The sequence below is a fragment of the Rattus rattus genome, chromosome 17 (assembly GCF_011064425.1).
Source record: "Rattus rattus isolate New Zealand chromosome 17, Rrattus_CSIRO_v1, whole genome shotgun sequence".
NCBI classification, from domain to species: Eukaryota; Metazoa; Chordata; class Mammalia; order Rodentia; family Muridae; genus Rattus; species Rattus rattus.
In genome coordinates, this window is record NC_046170.1 from 13,321,917 (window position 1) to 13,346,672 (window position 24,756).

Below are 24,756 nucleotides of genomic sequence, written 5' to 3' on the forward strand. Positions count from 1 at the left end.
TTCACTTCCTGGTGTCCCTTTAATACTTGAACCATATATTTTGTATTTTTCCTTTCTCAACTTCCTTTTTTTAATTAAAATATTCTTCATAAGTGTGAACTTCAGCAACCACACAACAGAATTTACACCAGGCTGTTTTGAGACTTCCTTTTTCAAAGAAATTAATCTAAATCTCTTCATCTTAACCTCGGGCAGACTCTTCATACAATGGCAAAAATCAGCCACATACCCCCCCAAAAAAACCCCAAAAAACAAAAACAAAAAACCCAACAAAACAAACAAACAAACAAACAAAAAACAGTCTCTAGGCCACATACTGAAATTCTCCTCTGAACCATCTTGGGTCAGGTCTGAACAGTTCAAATTACTCTTAGTAATTACGTCTTCCCCATTTACTAAGATAGCCCATTAAGCCCCATGTAAAGCATTCCACTGCTTTACAAATCCAAAGTCCCAAAATCTACATTCTTCTAAACAAAAGCATGGTCAGGCCTATCATAGCAATACCTCACTCCTGGTACCAACTTCTGTCTTAGGTTCTTATTGCTGTGAACAGACTCCATGACCAATGCAAGTTTTATAAAGGACAACATTTAATTGGGGCTGGCTTATAGGTCCAGAGGTTCAGTCCATTATCATCAAGGCAGGAGCATGGCAGCATCCAGGCAGGCATGGTGCAGGAGGAGCTGAGAGTTCTACATCTTCATCTGAAGGAAGCCAGGAACAGAATGAGCATCTAGGAGGCAGCTAGGAGGAGGGTCTCCAAGCCCACCCCCACAGTGACACACATCCTCCAACAAGGCCACACCTTATAATAGTGCCACTCCCTGGGCCAAGCATATGCAAACCATCACACCCCTCTATGAAGTATTTTCATATTTTTTAATTCACTTAGAAAATAGTAGGTTTCTATGTGATTTTTTCCCCATATCTTTAATTTTGTTAACTGTCCTCCTCCCATACCTTTATGTCCCCTTACCCTCTTAATACCATTCCCCATTTAACCCTTTCCACTCCCAATATCACCACCCTCTTCTTTCATGTTACCTATATTATCCTGACCCCACAGACTCATGCTAATTACCCCCCTCCACAGGCACTCAATGTCAGACATGTAGAACTAAAGAGCTAAGCCTGGCGTATGAGAGAACATTGCAGCATTTGTCTTTCCTGGCACCTGTCATTTTCATGTCCTGGCTATTACGACTGTGGCAGCACTGAGTGTGCACGTGCACGTGTGGAAATGGGGTGTGGATTGGGTTAGCCTGGACTGAGAGAGCTGGGTCAGACTGTCTTTTTATATATGATTTTTTTTTTTTATTTAAGAAAACTTGAGTCTAGTGGCTTACACCCTCACAACAGTCTGAAAGAGAACCCTTTCCTCACTTCTGCATGAGCATTTGTTGATGTTGTAGTCTTGATGATACCCATTAGATGGTGAGCTAGAGTGCTGGAGCAGCTTTAATCTGCAGTTCCCTGAAAGCTAAGCGTGGTGAGCACCTTTTAGCATATTTTCTATCTATTTGTATTTTTTTCTTTTAAAAAGAACTATGTTTAGTTCCATAGTCTAACTTTAAATTGAGTTATTTTGTTGATATTTCATAGCTTTAGTTTCTTCTATATTCTAAATGCTAATCCTCTTTCAGAAAGAAAATAGATTTTCTCACTCTCTCTTACTTAATTCTCTCTGTCTCCTTTTTTCTTTTTTCTTCCTTTTTTTTTTCTTTTTTGTCTTTTTGAGGCATGGTTTCTTTATGTAGCCCTGGCTATCCCTGAACTCACGCTGTAGACCAGACTGCCCTCAAACTCACAGAGATAGCCTGTGGAAGTCAGTTCTCTCCTGCCATGTGGGTCTGCTTCTGCCTCTGCTGGGATTAAAGGTGTGCACTCCCATTCTGTAGGCCGCCTCTTTATTTGTGGTTTCCTGTGCTGTGAGGCTTGTGGTTTCATGAGACCCAGTCTGTCAGTTGTCACTCCTTTTATCTTTGGTACTGGACTCCATCCAAATGCTGTGTTTTCTGTGTTTTTTTCCCCTGGCAGCTTTAGATCATGAGGTCTCAGGTTGAGATCTTTGATCCATAACTGTTTTTTGTTTTAGTTGTTTCTGACTTTCAATGTGATGTTGAGTGCTGTTTAACTTCCTCTGGGTGTCTTCCTATGTCACACAGACTGGGCACATGTGTTTTCATTGTCCTTCGTTTATAGCAGTATTTTCCATTTCCCTGTGGACCTTTTTGGTGACTTCATTTTTAACAATCAGCAGCATATGTATGGGTCAGTCTTCCTGGGTCTGTCTAGTTTCTGAAGTGTTTCTTGTTGCCTAGCTTTTTTTCATTGTGTTCAGCTAGAAGACAGGATGGAATTCAGCTCTCATATTAGTTGAGGGTTGGTTTGCCTGTTAGTATATGACCTACTTGGAGAAAGTTCCATGTTCCTGCTAAGTAAAGATGTGTATTCTCTAGCACATATTCTGTAGCTGTCTCTTAGAGATATCTGTTTGACATACAGCATCATTTACCTCCAATATTTCTCTTTAGTTTTTTGGGATGACCTTTCTATTGGTAAGTGTGAGATGTTGAAGTTTTCTGACATAATTATATTAGAGATCCTCTGTAGCTTTAGATCTTCTTGTGCTTGCTTTATGAAATTGAGTGCACCTACCCTTGGTAAATATGTATTTAGAAATGCAATATGCTTTTGATTGATTGCTGCCTTAGTTATGATGTGGTTTCAAATGTCAAATACCAGAGTAGCTCGTCAAGGCTCAGGGAATGCTTCTGTGGGTAAAAACACCTCCTGCTGTGACCTGGGTTTGATCCCCAGGGCCCACGTGGCAGAAGGAGACAAGTGACTTCCATAGGCTGTCTTATGTCCTCCACATGTGCACTCTGGCCATCCCATATCACATACACACGCTAAATAAATAGGGTTTTTAACATAAATATATGTTTCTAACATATTTTTTTTTAGTAAAAAAAAGAGCCAGGTCTTTCCTATTTTCATTTGTCTGTAATAACTTCTATCCTAAGGTGGTGCCATACATGATGGTAAGGTGGTGTCTGAGAGGCAGCAAAAGTGAGTCCTATCTGTTAGTCTTTCCTTTCAGGATGTACCTGAGACATTAATACTCAGGACTTGTCTTACCAGATGTGTCTGCTCTCTTTTCTTCATTTTATTTTTCCCTAGACTGCTTTGATTAGATGTTTTGTTATTTATTTTTCCCTTGTAGGTGTGTGTGTGTGTGTGTGTGTGTGTGTGTGTGTGTGTGTGTGTGTGTGTGTGTGTGTGTGTGTGTGTGTGTGTGTGTGTGTTTGTGTTTATTTCCTTAGTTCCCAATATCCTGTGTAGAGTTGGTTTTTATTTAAGAGTTGCTTTGGTCTGTTTTTTTCATGGACAGTTTTGCTAGGTAGAATAATCAAGGTCAGCTAGTCTGGTCTTTCAGAAGCTGAAATCCACTCTCTAAATCAGACTGGCATCAGAAGATGGGCCTTGCCTTTACACATGTCTGAGTCCTTTCCTCTTGCAGCTGTCACTGTTCAAATGGTTTTCATATTCTCGACTTATTCAATATTTAGAATCCTCAGACAGAATTATTTACATTCTAAATGATGAAAGTTATGTACAGTGTTACTAGGTGGCTCAAAGTTGCACATGTAGTGGTGATGCTAAAACTGGAATTGAATGGTCTGGCTATAGGTTTTATTCTCTATATTTTTAGTTTGTGTCCTTATTTCATTTGCACAGATATGAGATACATATTTCATATGAGAATGCACTGTTTGAGCCTTGAACTCTGCCAATGAGACCCAATATGTTCAGGTTTATTTATATATGAATGGTTATATATAATTATTTAATAAATATTGTGGAGAATTTGTTGTGATATTGGAGAACTGGGTAAAGAGATTAACTAGATAACTACTATAAGTAGAGTCCATTAGAACAGCCAGTTGTTGAAGAAGGACTTATTCAAAATCCTAGATGAAATAAACAAATTACCCAAACTTCTGGAGAAGGCTCCAGACAGTGACAGAAAGTATAAGGTTTGCTGCATTGTGTGTTCCTGCCATGCATTCACTCCTGGATTGTGGTAGATGGTCAGAGCTTGGTACATCACTTCTGAAGGTCAGAGGCCATGCTAAGGATCTGCAGTTTTATTCCTAGGGTGGTGAGTAGCCAGGGAAGTTTGAGGAACCACATGTTTTTGTTTTTTTTTTTTTTTTGGTTTTTTTTTTTTTTTTTGGGGGTGGGGGCCGAACCCAGGGCCTTGCGCTTCCTTGGGAACCACATGTTTTAAGTCATCAAGTAAAGACTCAATTGCAACAGGTTGGATTTGGAATTGGAGAAACCAGTTGTTTTAATCACCAAGGGAGAAAAACTGTAGCTCAGATTCGTGTTTTAGCAGAAGATTTTTTATTTAAGATGTAATAACAGATAAAAGTCAGTACATTTAATTTATGGATGGATGAGTAGTGGATAACACCACCTTTGTAATCAGGCATAGCTGGCCAGGATTGTTAACTGGCATGTTGGTAACGTTAAGAGAAGAGGTCAGCTCTGCACATTTTAAGCTGAGATTGGGCCACACAGGTGCTTGTTGGAAGTTTAGGAGAGATGGCTGGACTGGTGATGAGAGTTCTGCTGTTCATTACATAGGACATTGAAATCATGGAACTGAATGTCACCTGAAGCATGAATGTAATTGGGAAAGAGTTGAGTCCTCATCCTCTCAGTAGAATGGTAAAGAGGACGAGTTAGTGAAGGGGAACAAAGCATAAGCTAAGGAAGAAAGTAATTGTAAAAGAAGGAGCAGTCACCTCTGCAGTCCTAGTCACCTCTACAGTCTGAGCACGAGATGAGGGCTTCTGCACATTGTCCAGAGTGATAATCATGTACTTCATCTGCCTGTCAGAATGCTTCTAAGAGTGAAGGGGGGCACTATTTATTTATTTGAGGATAATAGACAAATCAAGATTGTGTATGACCAAAGACATCCTTCAGATTGGTGGGTGGGATTTCAGTGGGACCAATGTCTTTTGGGGCAGGAAGAAGATTCGGGGACAAGACAGAAATGAAGAATTCTTTCAGAAGAATTCCTGACAAGGACCATAGCAGTGTGATAGTGTGGGTTGGGGATGCAGGTCATTGATGGCCAGTGCTTGCCTCCCTCTCTTGGGGGCCTAAGACACTCCTTGCTGACATACCTGAAAGAAACAGGAGATGATGTAACAGGAAAGATCCCCTGCAGATTTAAAACTGTGTTCATTTGGATCTGAATGAACAAGTTTTTGATTAGCTTGGGTCAGATGAGGTACACTGCATAGGTGGAGAGATCATTTTTCGTTTGTAAATCTAATGGTTCAAACTTTAAAGTTGTGAATTCAAAGATTGAGCCTTGTCTGACCTTATTTTGTTTATAAAATAGGAAACAGAGATGTTCGTTGTGCAGGAAACCCTCTGGGCCACAAGACATTGCAGAAGGGATGACTAAGTCACAGTCATGATTCTCTTGAGAACGAATTCCAAGGGCCATTTTCAATAACTATTTTCATCATGTAATCGTATTATTCATTGTTTGGATTTAATTAATAATTTGGAATTTAAGTCACAAACCAAAACAAAAATCATTTGTCCCAAGTGAATGGCTTCTGCTCTAGAAGGAATCCCTCATTTACTATATTCCTCTTAAATTTACTTAAAAGCAATTTTCACATCTTCTTTCAGTCAGGTCCATACATTATTTTTTGAAATTTTACTTTCCTGTACCATCAAGTAAATGAGTAGTACTGTGTGCAGCGTCTCAGTGCTTGTCTGGGAGAACTCAGAGGAGTCAACATGTTGGGTCACGGCTGTGCTTCACTGTGAAGGCAGAGACGACGACGAGAGACCAGGCAGAGGAGTGCAACAAGAACACACAAGGTTTTGTGTAGATAGGAACTACAGAATCAGCACACAGAGGTCATCAGAAACACGCTTGCTTCCTCTAGCATCGACCTGAAAGCGTGGGCAAGTTATCTGCCCAGTTGTCTGAAGCCCCATTGCTGGAGTTTCTTTGAGGTTGACCATACACCGTCCTGCTTAGTTACGTTCTAATTTCAGCATCCCTGAAGGAAGGAAGTCGGTCATCCTAACACCTATTTATGCCATCACATTGTTTGCATAAGCAGTTTAGGGATGTTAGACACCAGTGTAGCCTAGTAAATGCCTTAGTCCTCTGAGTGAAAGAATATCATGTATTAGTCATCTTAATTACAGGGTTTTTATAGCTTATGTACATACATGATAAAATATTTTCGCATCATTCTTTGAGCTTTTGAAATAGGCTAATCAGAAAATGGAAGAATCCCTAATAAGAGAAAGTGCTAGCACATTTTGTTTCTTCTAACCTCAAAGGGAACATTATATGTTAACTCCTAATGTATGAGAAGCTCCAGGAACTTAGAACTACAGCAGCATTCTTTTATCTCAGTAGGCAATGAAAATGATGTCACTTTACTGTGAGACTATGAAGTTTTCCTGAGGATTTTTTTTTTTTTTAAGAAAATTAATACATCTAAGTTATCTTGGCATCTTAGGGTCTTCAAATGTTTTATTCAATTGCAGAGTTACTATCTTGCACAATTTTATACATCTAAAAATAAATAATTGTGGCTAGAGAGATGGCTCAGTGGTTATGTCCTCTCCCCAGCACCACAGGGCAACCCACAACTCCCATCGGGACAGGTGCAGGGGATCTGGCCCTTCTCCTGATCTTCACACCTGTGGTGGTGTCTGTGCAGGCAAAACACTTAAACATGTATAATAGAAAAAATCTTTAAAAATATAAATTCATCTACTGCGTGATTGCTCTTTTCTATCCTGTTCCAAGTATTAAGTCACATCTTATGGTTAATATGCAAAATACAAACTTCTGAATGGAAGCAAAGGTCCATTTTCCTTATTTCAAGCCCTACTTACTGTGCTGATCATGTTCTTTGGTAGGTTTAGGAATTCACATTTTACAAGGAATGCTGTCTTCCACTCGCAAGCCTTAACTATTTAGCATAAACTTCTCCAAAATAGTCCTCGTCATTTCACACTCACATGTTCTCTAACGGCTTTCCCTTTTTGGTTCTTGAACCTGATCATTTGTGGCATTTATGATCTTTTTAATGCCTGGTCTTGTTTCAAGGTTTTGTTTTGTTTTTGTATTTTGGTTTCATTTTTGGTTTTCATTGAGACAAAGATAAAGGAAGTGGACAATTTACCTAGTGTGTTCAGTCATCCCAGGTATCAGGTCTCTCCTCACACAAGTGCTGGTGCTGACGTCTGTGGTGCAGTTTGTCCCTTTCCTTCTTTCTCTGCAGTCTGTGTTGTTTGTAATCTCTGCCCTTAATGGTGTCACTGTGTTAATTAATATTAATTAGTGACTGAACTTGTGGGTTGTTCCAGGTCCAAGCCCACCCTCCCTGATGCTGTCCTCAGCAGCCTGAGGACATCTAGGGTCCAGTTATTTAGGGTCAGGCCAAATTCAGGAATAGCCAGTTTATGAAGCAGGTTTGGAGATCTTATTGAGCAGGAGAATCAGCAGAGAAGTGGGCACTCAGAAGAAAGTAAAGCATAGCTAAACATGGGGAACGGTCCTCACGGGAGGTCTGTGTTTTTACAGCAGCCAGATGTGGAACCATGGTGGAGTTTGACATTACTGTTTGATCTCTGTGATTCCTGAGGCGTACCTTGGAGGTTCGGAATAGATCAGGTTAACATCCATACCACAAGGACCCTGGAAGTTAGGGTGTCTTCAATATCCACAGTTCCGTTAGAATTCTTAGGCAATGTCTTGGGAAAGAAATGAGTCTCTACTGAAGGTCATATGCATTCAGACTTTAAACCTGGGTCATTGCTACTTCGACATAAAAAATCTAGCCAGGAAAGAAATGGTAACTCTGAGTAGAATTGTTTTGCATTCATGGGGCAGCATGTGAGTGCCATGATACCCCTCTAGAGGTCAAAGGATAACAAGTGGGAATGAGCTCCACCATTTGCATACAGGGATAGACTCAGGTTTTCAGGTTTGGCCGTGAGCACCTTTATTTGCTTAGTCATCTCGCTGGCCCTCAATGCTCAGTGTGCCAGAATTCATGAGCTCTTTCCTCCGTCACCATAATTTTCCCGTCTTCCTGTCTGTCCGTCTCCTCGCCTTTGCAGAAGTCCTCTGTGGTTTTTTTATTTTGGGGGGGGGGCAGGGGGCATAATTTGGAAGCTCTCATAGGGAGCACATGACTTCATTTTCACTCATGCATGAATGGCTGAGACTGTACCACCTGTCGGAACTCTGCACACGAATGTCTACTGGGTAGTAATCCTCAAGAGTCAGGGACTCTGGACGTGACAGCCTGATTGTGTAACTTTTCAGCTTTCTGTGACTGCATATATATACATATATATGTGTGTATGTATGTGTGTATATATTAATGCTGCTATGAATGGTCTTCTGATGAATATTTATTCCTGTTTTTAGTGGGATACTTGAGTTTTTAAAATTAAACTCTTATCTTGACATTGCTGTCATTTTGTTAATTTTATGATCAGACAATGAATTTATGATTAATTCAAATCAATATCTTTGATTTTTTTTTAAAAAAGCTGAGTTCAGACTTTAAAACATTACTTTTGTAATTTTTGTTGGATATATTAGTTTTATCATATTTTTAGAAGCCCGCTAGTAATTTGCATTTCATCCGAGCTTGCAAATTATGCTGAAGCTTGATGTCCTGGGTTAACTCATGTTTTTCATATGACTTCCATATCTTAAATAAACAACTATTTACTTTGGCCATATAATAAGATGACTGAGGAGAGTTGGTTTTTTTTTGCTTTTTTATCCCAAGCTTATTTTACAAAAAAAGATGATAAGCTGAAAGGTTAATTGAAAGCAGAAGAGAAATATTTGCTTCTTTTTGTCACACACATACATACATAAACACTCATACACGTGTACACATACTCATAATATGTATGTACTCAGACATCCACACACACATACATATACACAAAATAAATCAATGTAATTTTAAAAGCAATACTGTTCAGATGTATAATAACTCTAGCAGGGCTTAAGACAGCTTCATAATGATCACAGTATTTTTCTAATAACATGGATATTCACATAAAATGGAACATAAAGCCAGAAATTTCATCTCAGTTTCTGGTTTTGCTGAAGAATGAGTTAAGGAATAACCCGTTTTGAGAGCTGGTAGTACTTTAGAACTGCAGACAAGAGAAGACAGACATGTATACTAATTAGCAGTGGTAGGAGGGCAACGTAAGAAACAAAATGATAATTGCTGTGGTTATGGCTTTAAGAACAATTAGAACTATTAGCTACTGCATCCTTTTGAATTGAGGTTGATGGAACATTCATTTTTTAAAAAAGCATTTCAGTTGGAAATGAGCAAAGCTAACATTATTGAACCACTTGGAACCCAAGGTACCAGTCAGAGGTTAGTTTAATACACAGAGACCGGTGAGGATCATCGGTGGATAAAGAAGGGCTTGAATGTCTACTGTGAAATCATGACACTGTCAGGATTCACAAAACAGTTTTGACTAAATGATATGAAAAATGGATGACCATGGTTTTAGAAGAAGGACAAGAAGAGAAAGAAGGCAGAGCACTATTAACATATACCAGATGTGGCTAACATCTAATTGCTGTCATTAGTGGGTGGAGAATGAGATAATATCACCTCCAACTGTTTTGAAAGTACCACTTCGGACCTGTGCGGAAGAAGAAATTGGCTTTATTGTCAGAAAAGGATTGAAGAAAAGAGAAAGGGAACAAAAAGTCAGACTGACTGTCCCCAGGTCACTGTCTTTGTGAGAATGTAGTGGAGAGGTCATTGCATGCCCAGGTGGCTTCCTTTATCTTGGTGCAGCTCTCTTTAGTCTCCCTTGCCCTACACAGCTTCCAACTATAGGCTGTGTTCATAATCAGGACCTATAGTTACAGAAATGACAGGAAGGAAAATTAACTTTCCAGAAGGGTGGACTCAAAACTTCAGGTTAATGAACATGGGACCAGAATTTTGCAGAAAAGGAAGAGCCTTTTTACTTTTTAAAAGGTTATTTTCTTTTACTCTTTAAAGCTTTATAGTTAATATGTGCCTGTATTTTATGTAGTCATTTACTTTCTATATATTACCCAGTATAAAGTATGTCCTATGTTTTACTCAGTTCTTATGATGCATAGCCCTCATAAACAATATTACCTCATTGAAGAGTTATAGTTGGAACATTGAAAGGATTTAAATTTTATTTCTGTAGTGTATAGTACTAATTAGATTCTCACCAAAAGTAAGAATTGTATTTGGAAAACTAAGTATGACAGAGGACTCATAGTAATGTAATAATGATGAGAATTCAACATGTTGATAAAGTATTTGGGGTCTGGAGTATAGCTTAGTTGGGATCCTTAAAATGCACAAAGCCCTGATTTCTATCTCTAACACCCCCCAGACTAGGTGTGGCACATGCCTGTAATCTCAGCACTTAGGAAGGAAGAACAAAAGTTAGAGGTCAGCCTGGAGTAAAAGTCTGAGTCTTAGGAAAAAAGAAAGGAAGGTAGTATTCTCTGGTCAATAAGTTCATATTGTGATTTCAAGTGGTCTGCAATTATTTTTCTCATTGTTGCATGATTTCTTACATCTTATTTCTTTCTTTCTAGGTCTCTTTTATTCAAAACCTTGTGTTTTGTGTAGAGAGAGTTTACCGTGTTCCCGACTTCGGTGTCTGGGAAAGAGGAAGCAAATATAACAACGGCAGCACAGAACTGCACTCGAGGTATCTGCCCAGCTTTGAGGATGGTCCTAGTGTTGTTTACAGGTGGAGATTTAAATAGGAAACTGAAAATCCAGAGCATTAGATTGGATCGTTGTCTCTGTGTTGATTCCAGTGCAGCTTGTTTTCCTGTTTGTAGTCCAAGTAGGATTCACTTAAAACAAAAGCAGTGTTCTTGGGAACATAAACTAATGTCTGAAAGGAGCAAGGTCTTTCTCACACAGTTCAGTTCTCTTTTAGTCATAGCTTGGCTTTTCTGGTCAACCATGTTGTGTCTTTTCCTCTGTAATTGCATTATTTAAAATGTCAAGTATGTCAGAATGTCCATACATCAGCTATACACACATGCCTGTGAGATTCCTTTCCGTGTTACAGAAATCATCTCTACCTGATCCACAGGCTCTCACTGAAAGACCCCAGTGTGGGGAGACCCTCACTCAAGTCTCGGGATGACACAACACACCCAAGAACTCACACAAGACCATCTTTGCTGTAATCACATGAGGTTTATCGATAGGAACCAGTGCACTGGGGTCGAGACTCGCTTGTATCCCACGCAGGGGCACAGGAGTTCGATGACCAGTAGCTGGGAGAAGGGGTATTTAAAGGAAGAAGCCACAACCCAAGGGGGCAGGGATGGCGTCACTGGAAGATCACAAGGAGAAGCTTCCTGTCTCTCAAGATTGTTTAACTTTATGGTCAGCTAGTTCCTGGGAGAAGCTTTCTGCTATCTTTACTAGGTTGGGAATCGCATATCTAAGGGCCTTATCTTAAGTCCTTTTATCTAGTTCGTGGGAGTACAGGCTCAGGAAATGTGACCTTTTACTTACTTACAGGTAGAGGGCAGGGTCTGGAATTTGAGGTATTTAGGGCATTTTTAAACTTCTGACTTCTTGGCTGCATTTTTTATTCTTTCATTACACTTATCAGTAAAGGTTAGCATTCTTTGGTTGGACTGTCATCGCCATGTTGAGCTGTAACTTGTGTTTGAATTAGCAATGGTAGCTAATGCCTGAGGTTGGTAATTTATAAAGTCTCTGTATTTGTTGTTGTTGAGGAAATAGCTTTAACAACTGATGACATTTTTCCTAACACAATGCCCTGGAGGTTATCCTTTAACTGATTAAAAAAAGAGTCTGAGTCCCAGGGCTCTGCTCTGTTTCTGAAAGGTAGGTGGTACATTGAAAGAATCTAAGCAAAAATTTTCACTGGAGGTCAGTTTGAATTGCTGAGGCTTAGATGAAGAATAGAAACAAGTTTAGAAAATACTGGTAAAGGAATCTGCATCTCTGGGCCTGGAGATATGGCCCAGCAGTTAAGAGCATGCACACTAGTCTGCAGAAAGCACTTGAGACCCCTTCCCAGCATCCATTGGCTGGTGGCTCACAGCATCTTCTATTTCCAGCTCCAGGATCTGATACCCTCACAGTGCCTGCACTCATGTACAATGAACCCAATTAGGCACATAGATATAATTAAAATAGTAAAATAAACATAAAGTATCTGCAACTTTGTATGTTTTGATCAATGACTGATAATCTAATGTAACATACTTATTTTAAAACTCCCTCTGGATCCTAGCTGTGTAAACTTGAATAAGTGATGTCATCTTTGTGTGCCTCTGTTTCATCTTGATATGAAGCTGATAGCAGTGACTTTACAGAGTCACCACTGTAATTTCAGTTTCCTATGCACCGTGATTGCCTGGCGGAAGTGTGAACTAGAATGCTGGTGTATCTCTTATTTAAGAACATTTCGGTACAAAAGACTGAGATAATCAGCGCTGTCAGACTAGTCCTGGAAAGCTGATGCACTGAGCATTCTCTGTAGACTTTTATGCTCATGAAATGTTATTAAATGTAGAGCAGAAGAGTGGCAGGCATTGAACTTAGTGAAGGAGAGAAACTTTGTGGGAAAGCCCCATCTAGATATCAAACCTGGCAAATACTACACGTTGTAATGTGTTTTATTTCGGCCATCCTCTACATTAAATCTCCAGCATCCAGAGAGCAGTTAAATCCCGTGGGAGAAGATGTATCTGCTTGATAGTGTGTTAGTTATCATTTTTCTTTCAGTGTATTTGTCTCTTCCGTGCTTTTCAGTAACTACGTAAGAACATGCCAGTCTGATTTTTCTGTATTATTTTCATCCCGAAATATTAGAACTAAACTTCTTTTCCATATATAAATCTATCTTAAACTCTGAAAGAACTCCAGGTGAAAATCTCTATTAAAATTGGACATTTTAAGATGTCACTAATGAACACATAGTGACTTCAACTGGTTTTCTTGTAGCTCAGATGCCAGACTTTAATTCAAGATTAGAAAATTATCACACAATACTCTCTGCTATTCTTGCCATGAAAAATTAAACTGCAGTCAGCCAGTTTTATTCAACCAGATAAGTAATGAAGTTTGCCATTTGATGTTGTATGTTAGGTTTTATACATTTAACATTAACCTTACTGTTGTATACTAATTTATAATCTGCCCAGAGAAATTTATGTTTTCTTACACACCCTCCAACTTTACGGTGGTTCAGAACTATTATCCACATGTGCCTGTGTTTGGTGTGCCATTTCTCATGCTGAAAGAATACATTTTGAAATATAAGGCAACTGTATCTCGTGGTGTTCCTGGACACAGTGATGGTATTAGTGGAAGCCACCAGAATCTTCTGTCCTGTGTTGTAAAATACAGAGCTGATTCCAGCTAGGGGTCACAACCTGACCCCTCAGTGATTTCTGTAATAGGACACCTCCAGATTATGTGAGCCTGCTTAGATCTGTTCAGCACCTCCAAACTCACCAGCCTCTCTGCATCCACAGCTTTCCTCATGATGTTAGATTGCTTTGCCTTCGTCAATGCATGCACTCTTCTGTTTCTGGATTCTGTGGACACTTCTGGATAAAAATATCATAGATTAAACAGACCATAAGGAGAAAATGTGTTTAATATACTTCCCCTACTGAATGTCATAGTTTTGCATTATAGTACTTGGTGGATTATCAGCTGTTTATCCTCATAAAATGACATTGCTGACTGGGAGCTGTTTAGTGCCACAAGAATATAATTGCACCACATATTTCTAGCTTGAGAAAGGATAAAAATTTTAAGTATGTTTTCTACTGAATTGCTATTCCTTTTATATCATTGTAAAAAATCATACTGTTGTGTTAGTCACTGTTCTATTGCTGTGAAGAGACACTGTGACCAAGGAAAGTCTAAGGGAAAGCATTTAATTGGGGCTTGCCTACAGTGTAGGAGCTTTAATCCTGTCCGTGTGGTGGGAAGCTTGCTCTGGAGCAGTAGCTGAGACCTTTACATCCTGCTGCTCAGGCAGCAGGGTGGTCAGGAAGGGAGAGAGAGAAACTTCAAAGCCCACCAGAATGACAGAAGTCCTCCAAGGAGGCCACACCTCAAAAGCCTTCCCAAACATCATTCCTTGCTGACTAAGCATTTAAACCAAGGAGCCCAGGGAGCCATTCTCATTCAAACCGCCACAACTGCTCAGGTTCTACAGAAGCTTTAGCTATTTACCCAAATCCCATTGAAATAGCATCCTTAGCTTTCTTAGGTAGGGCTTCAGTAAAAAGATCTATTGCTGGGCTTTGGGAGATTGCCCCTTTGCCTTAGAGTTATTTGAACCTGTTTTTATAACTACATCTCATGTTAAAATCTAGGATGTGGTAGTACACTGGGGAGGCAGACGTGTGTGTGTCCTTGGGGTTTGCTGTTCAATAGCCTGGCAGACTTGGCAAGGTTCAGGCCAGTGAGAGGGTCTGTCTCTGAGACCAACCAACCAACCAACCAACCCACCCATCCACCAACCCACCCACCCACCCACCCACCAACCAACCAACCAACCCAACCAACCAACCAAACAAACCCACCACCCCAACAAACAAACCCACCACCCAACCCACCCAACCAACCCACCCAACCCACCAACCAACCCACCAACCAACCAACCAACCCACCCACCCACCACCCCACCCCCAACCCACCCAACCAACCAACCAACCAACCCACCCACCAACCAACCAACCCACCAACCCCCCCACCAACCCACCAACCAACCAACCAACCCACCCACCAACCCACCCACCTACCCAACCCACCCACCCACCCACCCACCAAACAACCAACAAACAAAACCAAAAACCATTGCTCTCAATTCCTGGTCACTGTGATTCTCTTGTCAGGGGTCTCTCTTTAGGACATGTGGTGTTCATACTTTGCATATTTTTTGACTCTGCCATTAGTTGTCTGTAGCAGAAGGAGGAGTGGGAATGGGGAGCATGACCTTTGCCTTGGCTCTGGCTCTCCTTTCTTTGGGCACCCTGGGTGACATTCCTGTAAGCTATACTTTGTATGCAGTAAGGTTGCTGCCCTGAACCACTAAAACACACGTTTCTGGTGGTCAGAATCTACAGTCCTACTCTTTGACATCTACACTTAATTAGTGCTTTAATAGTTGCAGTCTGTGGTACTGAAGAGCTCTAGAATATATATTTAAATCACCCAGAAGCATCAGTTCCTTTACAAAGGGAAACAATAAAATTTGGAGGGGTGTGTGATTTTTCCCCCTCTAACCTAAGTGACAGAATCAGAACTAGGTTCCAGTTAAGGACATCAGGGTGACAAGTAAACCCCACTGGCCTGGCTCTGCGGTTATCTTCATTCATTCTTGACCTTCACCTCCTCTGTAGGCTAAACTCACTTCATATTCTGTAGAGAAAGCCCAGATTGTCGTTGTTTTCTTTAAATGGGATTCGTCATCCATTTATTTGAACTTAGTCTAAGCACGGTCTTGCCCTTCCAGGGCTGCTGCAGAAGGCTCTATTAATCACTCCAATTCACAACTTCTCTTCAAGTGTTTCCTAAGTAACCGTTGCCTGGACCCATGCTATTCCCCTGCTTCTTCACTGATTGGGCTTTTTCTAGGCCTGAGCATCCTTCAGCGTCTCCTGGGACAACTGGGATGATGCCAGACTGTGTTCTTCCTCTCTCTCTCTCTCTTGTGACCATTCTCCAAGGCCTGTATTAAATGCTCAAAGAGCACTTCGGGATCTATTTATAGCAGCTGCAGTTCTCAACTCCCAGTTGCATAGCCAGCTAATCTCACATTGCCTCTGGGGCTGCATTTAAACCTTTAACTTCTTCATTTTGGTGAAGATTCAAGATTTACTTATAAAGTATCCATTGAATCCTATAGAGACCTAACCTTGGGGAAAAGTTTTCTAAGCATTAACTCATAAATAGACTCTTATGTTCAACCAGATCATCTTGCTTCGTCAGTTACTCTGGTTTTTAAGATTAAAGATGACCTTAAAAGTTAAACAATTAAAATTGATATTTATTTTTTTAAGTTTTATATTGTGTTCTTATTTTTTAGTAAAGTAAAAAACTAAAATATTAGATGTGTAGCAGTTTATGATTCCTTTAGTAACCACTTTATTTCTATGTTATTCATTGTTTAAGGCAACTGCTTGGTATTTTTTTCCCTCTTTTTATTATTATTTTTTATTCTTCTCTCAGGTATTATATCCTGACTGCAGTTTCCCCTTCTTCCTCTCCTCCCAGTTCCTCCTTCCCACTTCCTTCCTCCATCTACTCTTCCTGCATTTCTCTTCAATAAGGGCAGGCCTCCCATGCAGATCAACCAAACATGGCATGTGGAATTGCGGGAAGAGTAGTCTCCTCCCCAGCAGGAGGAAAAGTGTCAGAAACAGCCCTTGCTCCCATGTTAGGAGTCCCTCAAGAAGACAAGCTGCACAACTGTAATGTTCAGAAAGTCTAGACAGACCCACGAGGCTTCCTGGTTCAGTCTCAGCCCATAAGATCCGAGGTTGGTTGATTCTGTGGGTTTCCTGTGGTGTCCTCCATCTCTTTGGCTCCTACAGCCCTTCTTTCCCCTCTTGCACAGGACTCCCTGTGCTCTGCCTAATGTTTGACTGTAAGTCTTTGCCTGTTTCCATCTGTTGCTTAGTGGAGCCTCCTTGATAACAATTTAGCTATCCCACCTCTGGGTTCTGATCCTCCAGGCAATGTCTGGGGTGAGCTCCCTCTCATGGCATGGATCTCAAGCTAGACCAGTCATTGTTGGCCACTTCCACAATTTCTGCACCACCTTTACCCCAGCACATCTTATATGCAGGACAAATTGTAGGTTGAAGGTTTTGTGCTTGAAGGTTTCCATCTATGGCTAGGAGTCTTAGCTGGAGTTACCTTTAGAGACTCCTGGGAGTTTTCATTACACTAGGCTTCTAGCTTGTTCTTGAGATCACCAATTCCAGTAGTCTCTCCCAGTATACACTTTTTCTCCATTCTCCCCAGACTTGATCCCTTCTGTTCCTGTCCCTACCCACCCCAGTCCACCTGTGATATCTATTTTGTTTCCTCTTCTCTAGGGAGATTCATGCCCCCCATTGAGCCCTCCTTGTTCTGTAGTCTCTGGGTCTGTGAGTTGTAGCATGATCGTCCTTTACAGCTGCTGTCCACTTAGAATGGAGAACATACTACACCGTGTCTCTTTTCTGGGTCTGGGGTTCCTCCCTCAGGATGATTCGTTGTTGTTGTTGCTGCTGCTGCTGCTGCTGTTGTCTTTTGAGACAGTATCTCACAGGTATGTCTGGTTGACAACTCACAACAGATCTGTCTTCTGGAGGCTGGCATCTGCCTTCTAAGTGCTGGGACTAAATGGGTATACCACTGTGCCTGGCCTGCTTAGTAATTCTTATGTAGTCTTTTGTTTTAGAAGTTGATTATTATGGACGCTCTCTCCATCCATTCTGCTACATTTTCCATACTGACCTGTGCATGGCCATCAGCACATTTGCAGTACTGTAAAGGCCTCGTCCCATAAATATGATCGAGCAGCTTGAGGCCAAGTGGTCTGAATAGGAGGTTGTGAGCTTGGTGTTACGCCTGGCAGTATGTAGGTTTTCTGGTATATTTTAAATTACCTAGCTCCTATCTGTCATCTTCTCTAAAAATTATTTGCTTTTGATAATAAATTACTTTATCACAAACATCTTGCAGTATTTTACTTCTCTTAAATGAATGCTAGGACAAAAACTGTGGTATTAGCTTGCAGGTATCTTATCAGTATATGTTCTATTGAACAATCACTTAATTTGGTCAACAACTAATAATAGAATCATTAATTAATTCCTTGTGCCATTGAAGGACTTCTTAATTCTTTTAACAGCACATATTACTTGCTAGAACAATGTAAGCTCACAATAGAAATAAGTTGCTATTGCCAGAGATTTGAATAAAAAGTGAATAAAAAATTAGTGTATTTGTCAATTTATAGCATTTCTAATTACTTAATATATTTGGGAAGGAGGTTAAAATATAAATAATCAGTGAATGTGTATTTTAATCAAGGTGCAGTATTTGCTTCTTTTGTAAGTTTGCTGTACAGCATTCATTCGCCGTCCTCCCCAGCCTCACTGCCTTTGAGAGGTTACCTTTTCTATGTTTACTGATAGAGCTGTACAAGTCCCAGCTTTTAGACTTAAATTATGCTTCTGACTTAGCCTCCTGAGTATTTGAAACCCATGCTAAGCAGAACAACTGTGAAACAAAGAAAAGTTAGATTCCCAGTTTCCAATTTTAGTACTGAGTAGAAAGGCAGGCCTGGTCACTGATACAGAATCAGCATTTGGAAGGTGGAGACAAAGGCAGAATGATTAGAAGTTCAAGTTCATAGCTGCATAGTCAATTTAAGGCCAGCTTAGGCCAAATTAGACCCTAAGTCAAAAAATAAAAAGATAAAATATTCCCCTACTCCACACTAAAACAATACTAATTACAAAGCCACAGTAATTTAAGATTTATGATTTACCCATTCAAATAAACAGAGATCAATAGAATTAACAGTTCAGAAACAAATCCATTCATATGATAGTTTGATAGTACAGTGACCCCATTACAAAGTCTTTTCAGTGTGGAGTCATGGGACCAATGAATATCCACATGTAAACTGATAGATCTGGATCTTACCTCACACCAGGTACAGAAATAAACTTGATGTAGCCCAGGGACTTTATTGAATAGGAGCTGCTGTGGATGGTTAAGAAGAAGCTAGGTGCAGCACTGTGATCTAGGATTACATAGCGGTTCTTAGATCTGGGGCCTGAGACACAAGCATCACAGGAGGAGGCAATGTTTCATATAGGTTTTTGTGTGTAGTGAAATTTTTCTGGGCTTAATGCATAGTACTGGGCATTGTTTGTATAGTTACTTTATGCATTATATATAATGCATGCATATCATAGTTACATGGTTGGGTTTTGTACAGAAAACTCCAAATTTTCCTAGAATGCCTATATGAACTTGCATTTCCACCAGTGGAATGTGTAGTGTGTCTCTGTCTTGGTGTCATCAGTAATTTTTATTTTAGCTTCTCTGGCTGGCTTATAACGATGCCTAATTGGGGGGGGTTCATTGGCTTGTAATTTTGACATCTTTTATGTGTTTATTTGTGGTCTATATATCCTTTTTGGTAAAAATGTTTATATATTGTTGTCAATGTTCTAGTTGGATTTTTTTAATTTTTTAAATTTTTCTTGCTGATTTTTGAGAGTCCTTTGTATATAGTCTATATGCCAGCCCTTATTTATTTGTTTATTTATCGAGACAATTGGGGTGGAACCTAGCACCTCATGCATATTAGGCAAGTGCTCTGCACAGAGTCATACTCACAGCTCCAAATCCTAGCCTTTAATAATGTTGTATTTTGTATGTATGTGTTTGTGCACCACCTGCATACGAGAGCCTGCGGAGGCTACACAAGGCTTTGGGTCCCATGGAACTGGAGTTACGGATTATTGGGGTTGCTGTGTGTGTGTTCTAGGAACCAGAGGTTCTGGAAGAGCAGTCAGTGCTGCTGAGTCCTCTTTCCACCCTGCTTCTCCTACACTAACAGAGGCATTTCTAAAGGCGACATCTTTAACTCCAGTGAAGTGCAGTTCCGCCATTCTTTATTTTATGATTTATTCGTGTTTGATAGCTCACTGTCTAGTCTTTGCTGAGGATTTCCTCTACCTCCCCCCACCCCCACCACACACGTATACAGTTTCATAGGTTTGCATTCATGGTCCACTTTCAGGTAATTTGATATAAAGTGTGAAGCTTGGGTTGTGATTGAGAGACTTTGTTTTTCTTTATTTGCTTGTCTAAACGTTGAGCTCCCACAATTACTTGCTTGACAGCATGGGCATTGGCCTAGCACGATGGCCCGTCAACTAAATGTGCTTGCCATGTCACCTGATGGTCTCCGGTCCATTTCTGGAGCCTACAGTACAAAGAAAGAACTCACTAATAAACGTTGTTCTTCTCCCTCCTCACAGCGCTGTGGTGCACAGTCCATGTGTATGCATGTGCGGCACACAGTGATTTCTATGACCACACACACATACATACATACATACATACATATATATATTTATACACATTACATGTAATTTTAGGTTAACATTAAATAATTTCCTATGGCTATTTCAAACATCCTTAATGTTACTTTCTCCTTCATATTGTCCCTCTCCCAACCTATTATTGATGGAGAAAACAGTGGTAGTTTGTGTTTTCTTGCTTTTCTGAGAACTGGGGAGTTTCTAAGTTGTCAAATTTATGTATGTGTATCCATTTGATAGTGAGTTTGATACAGGGCAATGGCTTTTTGTTTACACACACACACACACGTCACTTTTATTTAGTGATAATTCTTTTTTTTTTGGTTCTTTTTTTCAGAGCTGGGGACCGAACCCAGGGCCTTGCGCTTCCTAGGCAAGCGCTCTACCACTGAGCTAAATCCCCAACACCGATAATTCTTTTTTAAAAAATCATCTTATTATTTTATAAATTTTCTGGGTGCCCCTCCCTTGAATTTCATTGATTTCTGTTCTTATGTTTAATTTTTTTCTGGTGAAGGCTTAATTAAGGTGAAGGCTTAGATGATTGATTTTATTCTTTTCTAAATATATGCTATAAAGTTTCTCTCCTAATTTTGCTTTAGTTTCCCCAGACACATTTTGACATGTCCCACATTAACTCTGACCACCATTTTCTTACTTATGTCACTGGAGGAGTCTCCTGTGACCCCTGTAGTGACAGGGAAGGCATGCCTGTGTGTATTGTGAGAAAACAGACAAGTACGGTTGTTTTCCTGCTGCTGTTTTCTCTTTTATTACATTTTTGACACAGAACACACTGTGACCTAAATTATTTTACACTTTCAAGGGTTCCATTTATGATCAGGGTTTGGTCTGTTTTAGCATGCACTTTTAGAAGATTTATATTTTGGGCCAATGTGATGACTTCAGTGGGTAAAAAAAGGCTTGCCTTGAACGCATGACAATCTGAATTTGATCCCAGAACCCACATAAGGGCACATAGGAAAACAACTCAGAAAGTTGACCTCTGCCTCCACACATGAAGCATGATGGTTCAGGCAGTAGTACACGCACACACGCAATACACACACACACACACACACACACACACACACACACACACACACACACCAATAAGTAGTATAAAATATTTGTGTTTTGCCTTCTTGTATAGATCATTCTAAAAGCCATCTCCCATTGTTAATGGCATGAAGTCAATGGCATGTCTTTGTTTTGTAAAATGTATCATTTGTACTGGCATGGAGGGGAGGGACAAGTGCATATGCACCACAGGACACGTGAAGGCAGGGGACAACTCGGTGTAGTTGGTTCTCTCCTTCTCCCTTTCCATGGGTTCTGGGGCTCGACCTCAGGTTACTTGGCTTGAGTAGCCTGCACCTTTCCCCATTGTGGCAACTTACTGGTCTCAAATTATTTTCACAGATTTCTAAAGCTCCGTTTTTGTTGTATCTATTTTTCTCTTCTGTTAGTTTGGGTAATATTCATTACTGAGTATTTTTTCTCTAGTAAATCTTTCTGTTCTTCCTGCTATTGAACCCTGCCCACTCAACTTTTTTAAGTTATATTTTCATTTATGTCATAATATGCTCATAAACCTTAACAGTGCTTTTGACACAGAATTTGCACAGGACAGAAGATGCATAATCTCATGCTGCATGCATAAGCAAGGTCAAGGTCGTACACCAAAGATGGAGGATTCATTGTCTCTGAGATATGCATTTCCTATGCTGCCTACATTGATATCCCCCTTCCCCAGAAAATACCAGTGTTGCATTTGACTTGTGTTTATGATTGTGTGATTGGCAAAAAATCATGACTCCCTCCTAGGTAACCTCTGACACCATCTTAATAGGAAAGAAACAGTCACTTCTTTAATTCACTTGTAGGGTGGTATGAGAGTCCAGAGTCTCTGTTGATAGCAAGGTGGACTGGGAGGGGTGTGTCTCTCAGTGTCCTTCTAGAGTAGCAGCCTTGGCTTTCTCTGTTTACTTCCTTGACATCACAGAAGCTGAGGATGTTAAAACTGACCATGAACTGGAGTGCATAGGGAACCAGCACAGTTTTATCTGAGTGGCTGTTGTCTAAGTGATTGCTGTTTCCCGATCCTTAGAATTGGAGAGAGCAGTCCATTTTGAGAGAGAGACAGAGATAGAGACAGAGAGACAGAGACAGACAGAGACAGACAGAGACAGAGAGACAGAGAGAGAAACACAGAGACAGAGAGACAGAGAGTGTGTGTGTGTGTTTGTGTGTGTGTCTCTCTGTGTGCGTGTGTGTGTGCGAGAGAGACAGAGAGAAACACAGAGAGATGGGACAGAGAGACAGAGAGGGAGAGAGAGAATGTGTGTGTTTATGTGTGTGTCTGAGAGAGAGAGAGAGGAGAGAGAGTGTGAGTAGGAGTTGGGAAGTGGTGTGCGTCACAGTATAGCTTCTTAGGCTACAGTCCCTTGTCTGCCTTGTCCTTGCCTCTGCCACCACACCGTGTGCATTGCTACTGTACTGAATGGGCAGCCATGAGCCTTTCGGCAGGTCTTCCGGCCGGACAGACGTAGCAGACATTTGTCAGTGCTACCTTGGCACATGATGCTTGCCTTTTCAGTTTATCGTAGCTGTCAATCTGTATGGCAAAGAAGGACAGACGGAGGTCACTACAGTATTGTTCCTAGTGCCCAGATGATGATGGCCTGTCTGCCTTCTCTTTTTCTTTTTGGGCCTGAATACATGTGTTTCATATGTAACATCTGAGGTTTTTAGTTGTATGTAATGAGAACATGGAATACCATCCCCATTTCACTGTCCCAGCCACATAGATTTTAAAGTGTCTTACCTTACTATCCTATGGTAAATTACTGAGAACAGTTTGTATAAACCTCTAAAAGTGTTGATGAGGCAGTAATTAATAGCTTCGTGTGGTGGTTCTGATTCATTCCTTCATTTGTTCAGTTTCTGATGGGTCCTCACGGCGTCCAGGGCATTATTCGTGATCAGAAGCATCTCACCTCATACTTGAGTACCTCCACAAACCACGTGCAGTCGATTAGAACAAGATCTGGGAGAGTAGCTGGAATTTCAAATGAGGGTACAATGGCCCTCCTCATCCTCCTTTTCTGAGGGAGTATCAGGACCCACCTCGAACCTGCTGTGGTTAAGACAATAACCGGCATGCTGTACCCTGAGGATGGATCCTACAACAGAGCCACACATTCCACCGATCGTTCTGAAATTTAGCGTTCATGCACACTTGTTTATTGGGTCCTCTTCCCAGAGAAGAGTGAGAACTGGGATTCCTACCATGTTCCTAGTGCTGCTTTGATTGCGCTAAAGACAGACCGACATGATGACAGTTTGTTGAGTTTCAATGTTACACATGAGCGATGTGCGCAGTTGGACTGAGTAAAAAGTACTGATGTGCAGCGAGTGAAACAAGCTGGATGGGAGAGCTTCAGTTAGAGCAGAAACAAGCATGGTTTACCCAAGACAAAAGGTCACTCTGCTCGGAGCACTTGTACAGAACGCTGCATTTTTACTGAAATAAGTCATTTTCAGCACTGTTCTATTTGGCATCTAAGAGGCCAAAGAGTGGGACACTGACAGAAATAACACTCATCTTATTACAGAGAACGTAACCCACATTGAGAGATGCAGTGATCAGGAATGCTGTGAGCATAGAGTAATGCCAATTTTATTGGATCCTAAGAAGACCAGAATTGAGTGGCTACACTAAATTACATTCTGTACCAAGTATATGACACACAGTCTTCTTTAAGGCTCCAAATTGACACCAGAAAAGCCTGTTTCATTGATCTAAGTAATGATGCCCAAGCGGGCAGTAACTGCATAGGGCTCACCCCCAAGCTTGTTCTTTCTTGAGTTCATGAACAGAAATAAAACTGCTCCAGTCACTGGTAGAATCCAGGCCAAGGTGAACCTAGAAATAGTTTTGTGGGTGATTAGTATGAAACTAAAATAATGGAATGTGGGATGGTGCCTTTCTCCTGTGTAGATGGATACGAATGTTCATTAAGAAATTTGCCTGGTCCCCAGCTCTGAAAAAAAGGAAAGAAAAAAAAAAAAAGAAATTTGCCCATTGGACATCATTACTAATGTCTTCCGTTCTCTCTAGCTCTGTTGGTTTGGCAAAAGCAGCCTTAGAAGCGATTAATGGATTTAACCTCTTTGGAAACCAGGTAATTAAAAGAATCAGCTAATTATTTGCATGTCTAAGTAATTTTATTATTGTTATGAAAGTACGTTCCTTAAAGCCTGTGACACCTGAACTGTTTGTGGCAGCCCATGCTTGAGTCGCTTTGCTTGCAAATGATTAACCCTGAAGTTCACCTTTCGTTTGGTGGTGGGGTCCTGATAGGTGACCAAGCCAGCTCAGTCAGTCAGCAGGGTCTCAAGCAAGGGAGTGAGGGTTGAAAAAGAATAACAGCCAGACAAAATTATAACAGGACTCCAGCCCGTACCGAGGCTGAAGCAGCTTTATTCTTCCCTAGTCTGCTTTTATATCA

General features: G+C 40.6%; 1 protein-coding gene across 5 annotated transcripts in view; it reads left to right on the plus strand.

Moving 5' to 3' along the window:
* Window positions 1-24,756, plus strand: part of Phkb (phosphorylase kinase regulatory subunit beta) — a 175,650-nt gene that overhangs the window by 58,592 nt on the left and 92,302 nt on the right. For all 5 annotated transcript variants that reach the window (XM_032887767.1, XM_032887766.1, XM_032887768.1 and 2 more), the window contains 2 exons: window positions 10,706-10,821; window positions 24,366-24,429. In XM_032887767.1, coding sequence (XP_032743658.1) covers window positions 10,706-10,821; window positions 24,366-24,429 — 180 coding nt within the window. The remainder of the gene's footprint in view (window positions 1-10,705; window positions 10,822-24,365; window positions 24,430-24,756) is intronic.